Source organism: Sphaerodactylus townsendi, linkage group LG05 (genome assembly GCF_021028975.2).
Source record: "Sphaerodactylus townsendi isolate TG3544 linkage group LG05, MPM_Stown_v2.3, whole genome shotgun sequence".
Taxonomy (NCBI): Eukaryota; Metazoa; Chordata; class Lepidosauria; order Squamata; family Sphaerodactylidae; genus Sphaerodactylus; species Sphaerodactylus townsendi.
Window position 1 is genome coordinate 104732091 of NC_059429.1, and position 13978 is coordinate 104746068.

Genomic DNA, 13978 nt, shown 5'->3' on the forward strand with positions numbered 1-13978 from the left:
TTTGATAAACGTGTTCTAGGGATACCCCACCACCAAGAACTTAATTTTCAGGTTTATCTGGGCCCAACTGAAATGTGCACCATGGTGCGTGTGTGTGGGGTGGGGGTTAAGCCTTTCAGCTGTGTCATTTTCACTGACCTGAAAAGGTACTGGGTAGATGCTGTTTGACCACTGAGGTGACAGATGGTTATACTGAAGTATCCCCAATGGGGTAAATAGTAAGTCCTTCTCCCTATACAATTCCAGGCATGCCTAGGAATGAACTTTCCAGCAGGGAATTCCAAGCACATGTCTGCAGCATGGAGTTTGCAATATACAAATTGGCCCTGACTCTTTCGCACTCCTGTAAGCCCGACTGTACCTGCAGAACTGGAAACAGCTTTACTGTACTTTCTCCTGCTAGAGGGAAAAGTACGTATGCATGCACCAGAAGGGGTGGGCAGAACAATAGTATTTGATATTTTGTCCTTGGTATAAAAAAAAACTGGGTCTCTCCAGGCTTTGGAATTCTTTTATGTTGAGCCTATGACCTGGCCCATTGGAAGCTCACCCAGAACTAGCCAAAACCTGGCAGATTTCATCTTTGTTTCATCAAAATCCTCCAAGCTCAAGATTCTGCCATTGAAGGACCAGATTTGTAGCCTGTGGGAGCTATTGGGCCCAATCCTAGGCTGTTTCCGCACGGCCTAAATATGACGCCTTAGGAACGGCAAAAATTCCGTCCGTAAGGCGCCGTTTGCACAGGTGGCGCTGCTGAAACGCAGCAGCGCCGACCTGGCTTCCCTCCACCTCCCCCAGGGCGGCATCAGGGAGGTTTTTGAAAAACAGCGTGTTCCCGCTGGCGCGGTGCTAACGGCACTGCCAGGAACACGCTGTTTTCCCCGTCGTCCCCACCTCACCTTGTCGTCGTGCGTTGCTCTGCCGGACTGCTGAGACCCTCCCTCGCTGTCCTCTGACCCCTGGAGGTCGGAGGGCAGTGTGGGCGGGTCTTAGTAGTCCAGCAGGGCGACGCAGGACGATGAGGTGAGTGTGGGAGGGACGGGGAAGAGGCGGCTCTGTGCGGAGCCGCCTCTCCTGCACCAGCCTCTGCGGGGGCCGCTCACACGGTCCCATGCGAATGGCCCCCACCCCTCCACCGGCAGGATTCCTGCCGGTGCAGGGGCGCCCTTTCCGCAGTGCGGAAAGGGCCCTAGATAAGCAAATTGCAACTGTGGCCAGAATTGCATTTTACTGTGGTCTTTCCTGGGCAGAAATGATCTGACCAAGTGGTGCACCTCTTAATTTAAACCTGGGAAGTGCATCACATTTTGCCAACATTTGGTAAGGGGAACTCCTGGTGTGGACTGGTAAAACCTGCTCTCTAAAATGCTGCTGCTTTTGTCTAGTGATAATCTGGCCATTTATAATACACAAAACTGACACATAATATGCAGTTCAACGTGCAGCTCTTTAGAACAAACCAGCTTCTAACGCATTCAGTAATAGATTTCCATGTGAATTAGGACTTGTCCGAGAGACTCACTTTCTTGGGAGTAAGTCCCATTGAATAGATCCAAGCAGGAGTCTGAGTAGACTTGATTAAGATTTAAAAGTAGAAGCATGTCTAGAACTGCAACACAAATTCTCTCAAATGTTTGTCCTTATATATGTTGACAGTAACACTCCCTAAATAACTGTGCCATGAAAATATTTGTGCTTAAGAGAACTGACATAAAAATATGGAAAATACACACCCATAAATGAAAATGTTGCTTCTTCACAGCATGATATAATATCTAGATTACTGATTTAAAAACCACCCGAGGCTAATAAAGCGCTCATTCCTTGTGATGTGACACAAAATGAACATCTTTTGCTGCTGAGTTCTGATCACAGGTTTTTGCTTCTTCACAGGAACCTCAGCAATTAAGCTTCTGCTGATTAACAGGGAGACCGGAGGAGTATTAAGAGGGTAAGATATCAAGCACATGAGTCTGTTGGGGTTTTTTTTTAGTGAACATAACATACATAGGAGATTTTCCATGAAGCATTAGGAACATGAGGATAAAACCTGCCAACTGAAAGGTGTTTTAAAAGTAGGTAATTTTAATGGCATCTGGGATAATATTAAGTGCTGATGGTCCAAACAGAAAAACTGAGAGACCCAAAGGTGCCACAAGTTTTCTAATATGAAGCACAAAACACACAAAAGGAGAATATGCATGGTGCATAATTATGCAATCAACAAAACAAAATAATGCTGTTATGCCATGGGAATAAGAATTAATAAATGTTAAAATGAGAGGGGAAATGCAAAGTGTTTTATTACATTAAAATTTAACAGCCCAGTCCAGACTGTGCAGGTAGCTGGGGACGACACTGCTGCTGCTCCACCCTGCCACCTCCAGAGGATTTTTTTGGAGGGGTAGGCAGGGAGAAAACAGCAAAAACCATCCATGCCTCTGGAAATCCCCCCCAAACGGATGGCATAAGTCCAGGGTTGGAGCTGCAGTGCAACTGGCTGCAAACCTGGGACAGGAGCCAAAAAATGTCCTGGGAAACCTAGAGAATGTTCCAGTTTGCCCACCCCCATGCCAGTGGCCGTTTCGGATGACAGTATAGCCCCACTGTCGCCAGGACTTCCGGCTTTTGCAGTAGTGGGGGGAGGGGGGCTGGTCGTTGCATATCAGGTCCTCCACTGGCGCATTTGCTCATTGTGCCAGTGGGGTGGCAGACTCCACAGGTCGGTCCTTACACACACACCTGGATTGGGCTGCCAAAGGTATCAGAAGGTTAGACACAAGTCATTAATGAACAAGATCCTATGTAAAGTCCATAAAACTTGGTTCTCAACAGTTTTCCAAACTTTTTGTTAGTTTATGTGTCTTTCTGGAAACATGCATATTGATGTTTTCCAGGCAACCATGATACAATGATGTAGTTAAAAAAATATGGAACACTTCATAAATTTGCACAAGGCTGACACACAAGCTAGCAAAGGTTTTGAAAACTGTTGAGAACCAGTTTTTATGAACTTTGCATAGGATCTGGTTCAATAATGACTTATATCTAACCTTTTAATACCTTTAACATTTAATGCAATAAAACACTTGGCATTTTCCATCTTACTTGAACTATGTTAATTCTTCTTCCTACAGTATAACAGCATGGTTTTCTTTTCTAATAGGAAGCAGCATGTCTGAAAAAGATAATGCCACATGGTATCACTAGGAAGGATGTGAAAGCCATTAGGACAAGCTGTACTCTGTGTTTGCTATTTTGTCTGATGCTTCACACATAAAGCACTAATAAAAACATGCATTCTGGGAGCACAAAACATGTCTTTCTGTCATTGGAAACTGCACCTTCCCAATTCAAAGATTCAGGTCCATGGTAGAGGTGAACTGGGAGAGCCATGAACAGATCTTCTGTGATATTTGTTAAGAGTGATGAAAACAGCTGGAGGGTCTATTGGGACTGCAGCATTATCCTTCCCCCTTTTGCCATTTTCCTGACCTCAAGCAACATCCCAGAGCTGATGTTTGTTCCAGGGTAACATAGAAATAACCACAGATAGCTGGAGAAGGGGGTGTTCCTGCTTCCCCAATCCCCACAGCATCATTTTCCTTGGCTTTTCCACAGTCCTTCCCAAACCTGCTTTGGTACAATGTTCTGGGAAAGACAAAAGCCAAGCCAGGTTGGCTGCCATGTGGGTGGGAAATTCTGGGTTCTCCTGGTCCCATCCATGCAACAGCTATTTTCCCTGCCTCGGTCCCTGAAACAACCCCCACCACACACACACACACCACACACACACACATATTGTACCAGGGAGCTTTTTTAATTTAAAAAGACAATTGACATATCAATATTATGCATATCACTATGTCCATTGCTTTAAAAAAAATCTTGGAACCCTCCCCCCTCCTGCTTATAGTACAGGGCTGGAATGGCCACTATTAGCGGCCCAGGCAGGGAAAATATGGGGGAAGCTGTGATCTGGAAGCCCTTTTATTGCTCTCTTAGGCCCTTTCCGCACAGCAAATGTATAGGGGGTTGCAGCTGAGATAAAGTAACCCAGTTTCCTGTTTTCACATTCGCATGCATCCGTGCAGGTGTAACCTCAGCTTGTGAGTTCTGTGGGGCAGTACTTGGAAGGAGTTGCAAAGAAACTAAATTTAAAACAAAATGGTTTACTTTCTTAACTAATAACACTTTTAACATTTAACATTTAACACATTACAGTCCTGTTAAGTTGCATTTTCAAGTCCTTATATTTACAGTCTACTGATATTGCCAAGTCCAATTCTTCTTTGCAAGTGGGTTGGCTCCTGAAGACTCCAAGGGCTTGATGAACAGGATTCAACATGATGAAGGTTTCCAGGAGAACTCTCACCCATTACAACCACAATAACCCTGAAACAATAAACTCCAACATTTACAACATAGCAAAAATAAACAACTACCTTCCCACTAGTTCCCAACAACATTGCAGTTACCTTAACAAGGTGTTAAGGGCTTATACAAATCAAGGTCCGAGTCTGGTAGCCTTGTCTCCTCCAAACTACATGAGCTCTGTAGCCTCCTGCTGCTTTGAGTCTCCACTCCTTTCTGGGTCAACCCATTCTGAGCATGGGGGTTACACAGGCAGCGATTGGAGCCCACGGAAACAATGCGGGGTGCTGTTATGCCTTCACACAGAAGCACGTCTCTTTTTTAAAATTTACCTCCCACCGAGACGTAGCTACGTAGGCATGCACAAATGAACTCCCACAGCCATGCTGACATCTCACGATACCACGATACAATCATTTGCACCTGGGTGGATACGCGGATGTAAGCTGGGAATTTTTTTTTTAAAGCCAAATAAAGCGCCTCCTGCCCTGCTGTTCACTCGCAAGCAGTTGCAACCCGGGATTTTTTCAAAAGACTCGTAGATAGTACGATTCTCAAAAAAATAACATGGGGCAGACTCGCTTTAGGAGCGGGATCTGTATGAAGTCCCCCCCCCCAACCCCAAGTTTTACTATCCTTAACCTGGGTTTATTGGCCCATGTGGAACGGGCCTTAGAGTTGCACTGACACTGAGGCTTCTATGTGGAGTCACTGCTTTAAGCTCAGAAAGAAGAGTAAGTGTTGTGTTACATCTGCATTGGAACCCTGTTTGCATTAAAACACTCCTTCCATTCTAAATGTATTGCATCCAGATCAACTGTAATTATCCAGGGAAAGCCCCTCTGCACATGCTCACAAGTAACATATAACATTAACTATTTAATATAATCAATATATAAAAGTTACTGATCAAATGAAAATCTTAATAACTGAGATGCAGAGTCAAGTTTTGAAAGGTGAAATGCCATATATTCAGAAAGTGGATAAAGTTTGAGAATCCTCCCTTCAGCTTTTGAATTCCACAGAACTCTTTTTCAGGATACTGAACAAAAGAAATAAGAGAACCAATGCTCTGATTTTGTATAAGAATGTTTTCTTTGAAAAACATCTTCTCTTCCATCTTCTTTTTCATTTTATACTTCACCCAGGCCCATCAGTGCCTTAATGTGGCCCTGACTGTGAGAAATAAATGGAGCAGAGAAGCATCTATGCCACTCTCAGCTCCTTAGAGGAAGGGTGGCATAAAGCTGTAGCAGATAGATTCCAGGTTCTTTGGAAACAAGGCTTGGTTTCCTTTCTGCTAGGCTGTTCTTGTTAGGCAGACAACAGCAATAATGTCAAAAATTGCAGTTGTTACCCTATTGTTGTCAGGGAATTTAAAGGGCTTTCCTCAGATTGTTCAATTGTTGTGGGGAATACAGATGCCTTTTCTGTAGACAGCACTTGTGTTGTGGGAGAACAGCACACTACCAGGGGAAAAAGCAGTATTTTGTTGCTGCAATTTCACCGCCAAGCACTTCCATTGTGAACACTGCTGCTGTATGGCTTGCAGTTATTTGAGTGTCACTGGGTAGTGCCTGCTGTGATTTTGCTAGTTCAGTTAGCAAACAATCTGACCAGATCATTTTGTGTAATTTTTTAAAGGTAGAGGCTGAGAAGCTTCTGACCATCTCTTCTCAAATATGAATACTAGAAAAGTTGTTCTTGTGGTCCAAAACTCATTTTAAAAAAAAAAACATCTTAAAGCTGTGCTATTTATTTATTCACTACTCCTGTGCAGCTGCCTCCATTTCCCTGGAATGAAAACAAAAAAGCTTCTCAAATATCATTTTTTGTTTTTGATATTGATTGAAATTGATAATGTTCTGACTCTAGGAGTTCCAGCTTTATCAGGGTGGGCTGATTTCAGTCTTGTACAGTCTGCCTGTTTCAAAAACTGGGCAAAGTAGGCACTAAATGGTCCACTAAAACCTACCCAGGTCTACCATAGTCCTTCCCAACTGTTTAGCTGAGTGGAAATCTGAATTAGATGGCTAAGCTAGTTCTGAAAACATTTGGGTCAATTTACACTGGCACATTTTCTGCATCGCCCCACTAGCATGTAGTAGTACTGTACTAAAGGTATGCAGACATCTGCTGTCATGGAGAAGAGGGTCTTGGTGAAGGTAAATAATCCTTTAGAACAGACTCATTTATCAGATGATAAAGTGATGTCTTTCCACATGCAGATATGCCTCTGGGGTAAGGACGGGCCTTGTAGGAATGTAGCAACAGGAACATACATATAGAGTTACACCTTTCTATGTAACTCTTCTTAGGATTTCATTGTAAGTATCCCATGCCCAGATTCTATTTAGTGATATAAATTCGCCAGAAAGTTTTAAACCTGGGGGGAAAATTAAGAAGCATGCAATACATTTCCTACAAAACCTAAATTTGTTTTGCAGCTTGAACACAAAACACATCATTTATAAATTAGCATTTAAAAACTGTAATAATTGGATTAAAACTGCAGTTTTGTACAAGCAAAAAACTGACGACATGCCCAGAGAGAGCTACAAACTGCTTAGAGCTTGTACCATTGTTTGCCATTTGAGATGTATGCAATACTGAAGTTAAAATTAGAAAACAAATTATGCAGTAGAATTTTCCATCATAAGATCTGCTGAAGATTTTTTTTAATTCTGCATTTTTTTCCCTTCTGGTCTTTCATGTCTTTACCATCAAGCAGAAGCTGGCAGCCATGCCCCATTTCAACGTTTCTTGGGTTTTTTTTCCCCAAACAGTTGTAGAGCCGTCAAGACTCATCTAAAAAGAGGGACAGCGTTGCTGATCAGCATTCAGAGACAATACCCCAATGCATGGAAGGGACCAATGGTAGGCTGCTCAGAGACCCCTGCTTGGCGACCGTGATAAACCGATGCTAGACGAGAGAGTTCTCCGGTCTCACCTAGCAGGAATCGTCTGTTATTCTTATGTTATTCTGAAAGCAGTACAAAGAAATGCGCATGAAACAGCCTTGATCTTCTGGTTGGGAAACGATTTCCTTAACGCACTAATAAAAAGCACTCTATTTTTAACTAGGACGCCCGCAGGGCATTGAATAAAAACAAACAAACGCCCTTTATAAACCTTCCACCGTCCCGTCCTTTTTTCTTAGCAGCTAAGATTGCACAAAGAAACAGGACGCTTCAGCGCTCGCATTTAACTAAGCGAGTGGATTGCAAACTGTACACGCTCTTCTCACGCTTTCCTACGGGATTCCCAATCCACTATCTGGGTACGAGAAAACCGTGCGCAATTTACTGCGCATGCGCCGCACTTTGGTTCTCCCTCACCGTCGCTCGCGTTCTGTGCTTCCCTTTCGCCCCGGCTTTATGTGACGTGAGCTCACGTGATCGCGGTAATAAGAAGAGCCATGTTCCAAGCCCCGCCCACCAATATAAAGGCCCCAGCGAGGTCTGGGCGCCATTGTGCTGCGGGACGGGCTGCGGCGGCGACTGACAGGTCGTTGTGGGGTCTCTGGTCTTCCTCTCCCTCTCCCCTCTCTCCTTTTCTAGGTACGCCGAGATGCCGCGCGTCTATATCGGCCGCTTGAGCTACCATGTGCGGGAAAAGGACATCCAGCGCTTGTTCAGCGGCTACGGCCGCTTGCTCGAGGTCGATCTGAAAAACGGGTGAGGAAGAGGAGGGGAGAACGGGGGCGGCTCGAAGGAACGGACGGGGGAAGGAGCCCTGGGGTCACGGGTGCGTTGCAATAAACGCAGACCGGGGGACGGAGCGCGCCTGCCTTTCCCCCCAGCAGAGCCCGGATAGGCCTGACAGCGCCTCCCTGCTCGTGCCGCGTGGCGTCGCTTTCAAAATGGCGGCTCCTCCCGTCCCATTGTCCGGGAAAGGCCACGGCGAGTTCTCGCCAGACACCGGGGTCGAGGTGCCAGATCCCGGCGATGCTTTTGCGCCGCGTGCAATCCTGCCTTGTTATTAAACTAACGGCCTTTTTCGTTTCCGCTCCGCCCGGATCAGCTACGGCTTTGTGGAGTTCGAGGATTCCCGGGACGCGGACGACGCCGTTTACGATCTGAACGGCAAAGACCTGTGCGGGGAGCGGGTGATCGTGGAGCACGCCCGCGGCCCCCGCCGGGACAGAGACGGCTACAGCTACGGCAGCCGCAGTGAGTGTTGTTGCCTCGCCGCGGCTTGCTGCTGCTGTGGGGCGGGTTGTGCAGGAGCCGGGGGGCGGGAATGGAGCCAGGCTGGGGGGGTGGCGGTGGTGGAGCGGGGGGGCTTGGTTGTCTTGGCCAGGGCGGGGTAACTAGGGGCAAGGGGGGTTCCTATGAGATAGTTTGGGGAAAGGGCTTGGTAGATCTGGTGTGGTTGCGGGGGGTGGGGGGGGATGGTGAATAGTTGGGGTATGTTTATCTGAAGGGTGTGTAAATTTTCCCTTCTGGTTTTCTTTTGGCTTAAGTCATCCACAAGTGTGGACTGCAAAGTTGGGGCTTAGAGCACGGGCGGGGGGATTGGGGAGCATACTTGGGGATGGGGCTGTATTAAGAACTCACTGCTCTTAATTGGAACCATTTGGCATAACTGCTTCCAGAGCAATTAATTTAGGGGGAAATGGACATGCTTTAAAGCAGTTGAATACACAGTGTTTCTATTTTTAAACATGTATTTTTAGAATTACTGTTTGGAATTACTCAAGCTGGGAGTTTTGAGTTGCTTAAAAAGAGGTTGCCTGAATGAGAGATGAAATAACCAGATGTGATGGGCCAAGCCCACCTTGTTTCGGTTTTTTTCCAAAAAAGCCTTTCAGGCCACAAATTATTTTGGATTTTATTTGATGGTTAAGAGCAGTGAGGAAGGTAAAGTCTGTGCAGATGGCTTTGTTGTTGGTGGGGGTGGGATTTCTTGAAATTGTATGTTTGTTTTTAAAGTTTTGCATGTTCACTTCAAAATTTTTAACAAGTCCTTGATGTTTCAATTTAAAAGTGACCAGTGGGGCTGAGGCTGTGTCCACTGAGGCTAAGATGACTGCCTTTCCTGATTGGCCATGGCTTTTCCATACATTGTGTGACCCTTGCCCTATGACCCTTTGGCTGACCTTACCGGAAGCCATGACGACAGCAGCCTTTTGCCATTAGACGCAGGGTGATGGTGAGGATTCCAAGGGTTAGACAAAACTGGTTAAACTGAACTAGGTGACTGTTACCTTGCGTGGGTTGTGGCCAGACCACCAAATACCTCATACTGTGATGTAAGTACTTAGTGTAAATTAGTAAACGTTTTTGTAAAATGTAGAATTGCATGTAATCAGTTAAGTTTTATATTTTACAATGTTCTGTAAAATAAAACTTAGCAAGGTAAATCTAATAAAGGAGCAGTCACTCTCTAACAGCTTTGAGGAGCACAGTCTTGCAGGATTTTAGTATTTGATTTGCCCTTAATATGTAGACTATGGCAATTTGAGAATCTTGTTGCAGAATTAGACAGATTAAGTCCTTCTCCTGTAAATGCAGATTGTGTTTAAACTGAAATTTACTTACTTTCTTGGCAAGGCAATCTAACTTGATATCTTTGTATAATAAAGGTGGAGGATATAGCAGTCGACGAACATCAGGAAGGGATAAATATGGACCACCTGTTCGTACAGAATTCAGATTAATTGTTGAAAATCTTTCTAGTCGGTGCAGTTGGCAGGATTTGAAAGTAAGTTGACACAATTTGGGTTTTTTTGAAAAGCAACTGGAATTTAACTTTTTTGCAAAGATCTATTAACTGTAAAAGTATTAAGCGTTTTAGTTGTAGTTTTGTGAAACCTGCTTTAGTAACTGCTTGTTTATATTTGCAAAGTTTATGTAATCCTTTAATCTGTTTTTCAGGATTTCATGAGAAAAGCTGGTGAGGTGACTTATGCGGATGCTCACAAAGAACGCTCAAATGAAGGAGTAATTGAGTTCCGTTCTTACTCTGACATGAAGCGGGCACTAGAGAAATTGGATGGAACAGAAATAAATGGAAGAAAGATCAAGCTGGTTGAGGACAAGCCACGATCTAGCCATAGACGATCCTATTCTGGCAGTAGATCAAGGTACCGTTTAAAAGTTCTGGCGTTAGAGCTGGCCATCATTCCTTAGCAGATATTTCTGTTAAGGGTTAAAATAGGCATGTAGAAGTTTGCAGTAAATTCTTTTTAACTAGAAAACAGTGCATTATGCTTTTTAGTCACAGATGCTACAGTCTTCCTTGTGTTACCGCTCAGGTGAGCAGTGTGTTACTACTGGCTGCAATAATTGCTGTACCAGGTTATAGTTTAAGTATTTCTCTGGAAGAATGTAATTTTCTGGTATGGTGCACCAGTGAACGGTTATTGTTATTTTGACAATAGATTGAACAAGTTCTCTTAATGCAGCTGCATTTTGTATGAAAAGCAGTTAATAATATAATTCTGTTAAAATAATGGGAAATGGATCCCTAGTAGTTGATGTAACAGTGACCTTGAGTGTGCTTTGGGTTTTTTGTAGGTCACGTTCAAGGAGGAGATCACGCAGTAGGAGTCGTAGGAGCAGCCGCAGTAGATCCCGTAGTGTTTCAAAAAGCAGGTCACGGTGAGAAATGTATAGTGTAAAAAAATACGAATGATTGACCATGTATCCAGTGATGGGCAGAGCAATGTCTGGCCAAAGATTTTAATTGAAATATTGTTGTAAATTTGAACTTTAAACTATTAGCATTTAGTTACTATTTTTTTTTCCTAGATCAGTAACCCATAATTTTTTTTTTATTTTGGAAAAGCTCAAAATCTAGGTCTCGCAGCAAAGACCGCTCACGTTCCCGATCTAAAAGTCGGAAATCCAGATCAAAGAGCAAGTCTAAGCAGAAATCTAACCGAGAATCCCAGTCCCGCAGCCAATCCAAAGAGAAGTCTGAAAAGTCTCGCAGCAGATCTAGGTCTGCATCTCGATCACCCAAAGAGAATGGTAAAGGAGAGGCAAAGTCTAAATCCAGGTCAAGGAGCAGATCTCGTTCCAATTCACCATCACAGCACGAGCCTGCCAAGGATCGGTCGGAGTCCCCACCGAAGAGAGCTGCATCACGGTCGCAGTCGCGATCTCATTCGAAGTCTCGCTCACGTTCACGATCCAGTTCACAAGATTGAGACTAGAACTCTCCTCTCCCTTTGCACACAATAATGGAACACTTGTATGCCAGGCCGTGAATCTTTTTTATGTTAGTATTACGAAAGTTGGTCTGTTTGCTTGCAGGAAAAAAAATGGCCTCAAAACCAAGTAATAGGCAAAGGTATGAATTGTCTAAAATTTCTCTGAAAAACATGGTTTTACAAAAGTGACAAAGAGCAGGAAAGATTTTTTTTTTTTTGTAGAAATTAGGATAGATCTTTTGAGGTTTTCTAATGTCCCAGCAGAAGTCTGTTGTAGAGTAGAAAACGAATTTTGTATAAAAACTTAGCGCAGAAGGCTCTTGGAAAGTAAATGCTTCCTGAATTTTCCATCTATAAATTATGAATAATAGTGTAATGGTCTGTGGCTTCTAAAAGTACACAAACCCCATTTTCAGCGAGTCAGAGTTACTTGTAAAATTGATTAAAATTGAAGAGTTGAATTGGAACACTTCACTGTGTTGTACCTTAAATTACCAAAAATAACTTTTTCCTCCTTTTTTACCTTGTGATGATTGAAAAGCTAATAAAACGGTCTCCTCTGTCCTTCCGTGATGCAGTATTAACAAACATCATGTGTCATTTTAACAAATAGCAAATCTAAAATAAATTTAAAAGCTAAAAAAATTAAAACAAAACTCAAGGTGCCACAAAGTCCCCATTGTCATTTTGTTGAATTCTTTATGATGCAACCTCTAAAATTGTTATCTAGCCTTTATGACTTGTCTAAAATTAGAACTGCTATGGAGTAGCTTCCAGTCCCAAAGTCCTTCTTTGTATGTAACAAAAAAGAGTTAGTTACCATATGTAACAAAAAAAAGTTTAGCAAAGCATTAGAATAGCCTTGTAATCTTTATACAGTATGTAGTTTGACTTGTATAAAATTAAATCAGTGACTCCAATGTTTGTATTGTAGTATAGCTTTCTTCGTAAAATACTGCGGAAGACCAAGTTCACCTTAGCTTGTGTTACTTGGGAAAGGAAAATAGGAAATTTTCCAAATGCTGTTGGCCTTTAATTCATACTATTGATAATTCACAAGACTTAGAAGCAATGTGGAAGGAAAAACAGAAAGGAGAGGTTCTATCTAGGCGCTGATTTCATCTTTCCTATATATGCCTGTAGTTAAGTTTTGAAGGTAGGTGTTAGCTGCCACTACATGAGCAGCAGGTATGGCTAAATGTTTAGAACAGGACCCAAGGCTTGAAGCAGTAGTCGTAAGTTCAGAGTGGTGTTGCTTTCACTGGGTTTTGTAGGACCCCAAGTGCTTTATAACTTCTGTGACAGCAGAAGTTCGTGAGTGATTGTGTGTTAGGATAATCATATCTGCCAAAACATGAGAATATGTGCAGTTCAGGCAAAAATTAACTTGAGAATTAATTGATGGGTAAGCTGGTGACCATTTACCTTGACAAAGAGCTTTGAGTCCGGCTCATATAAATTAATAAAGGTAGTTCACTGTAATGCTGTCCTAGTGGGACAATGGGATCTTATTCAATCCATGGGTAGTGCAGTGTATGTGTTTGTTTCCTTCCCACAATTCACTTTTGACTCCAGGCAAGAATGCCTGGGATTACAGTAGACTGTGTTCATGGGTGCCTTCTGCTTCTAGTTCCTTGGATATCTCTCTCACAGTGCAGTCCTAAACAGAGCTACACCCTTGTAAGCCTTCTGAAGGCATTAGGTCTAGAAGGGTGGAACTTTCTTTTGGAGTACACTGTAAGTTGTTCAACAGCATTTGGTAAATATGGTCTCTGGAAGAGGCTAGGTTTGCAGTCTTTTAGCTTTTAAGCAAATATCAGAGAAGCCTATGCCATTATTTTGAGTTTTGACAGCATTTCTCAGTGCTACTTTGTACATATTTTTCCTTGCACAGTACAATTTCAGGAGTAGAGACTGTTCTTAATCACAGACAACCTTGAAGCCAGTTTTCAAAATAGGTTATTTCCTTGATCTAGAAAAAAACCAACATCTTGTTGGATTGACAATAATACACTCTCCCGCAAAGTAAATGACTTGCTTCTCTCGATTCATATAGTTAATCTTGACAGTAAATAAAGGTTTTATACTAATCTCAACAGTGTGAATAATCATCTGTATTCTTAAATATTTATCTCCCATAGTCTCAGTCACAATCATTCGGAATCAAGTTGTTGACTACATGTTTCTGCTCCTGAAATCTTGGTGTTTGCAAAAAGAATTTATCCATTCTCATTAATAACAAAAGCCACATCCAAGTATCTCTGCACAGTTTGCTGCGCCTAATTCTCATATTGATTTGATCCGCATATTGATTTGAAGTTGGTTTGGCTGAGACTGACTGGCCCAAAGGTCCACGTTGGTGGGTGGTCTAGAATGTAGTCCTACACATAACTACATTACCACATTAGGTAGTTAGGTTATAGTGCTTTACAAAAGTTATAAAAC

General features: G+C 43.0%; 1 protein-coding gene across 1 annotated transcript; it reads left to right on the forward strand.

The window, feature by feature from the left end:
* Positions 1-7828: 7828 nt before the first annotated feature.
* SRSF6 (serine and arginine rich splicing factor 6) lies at positions 7829-13629 on the forward strand. The gene is made up of 6 exons (XM_048496903.1): positions 7829-8051; positions 8398-8546; positions 9962-10080; positions 10254-10462; positions 10896-10979; positions 11167-13629. The coding sequence occupies exons 1-6, from the start codon at positions 7945-7947 to the stop codon at positions 11528-11530; spliced, it is 1032 nt and encodes a 343-aa protein (XP_048352860.1). The 5' UTR covers positions 7829-7944; the 3' UTR covers positions 11531-13629.
* Positions 13630-13978: the final 349 nt, after the last annotated feature.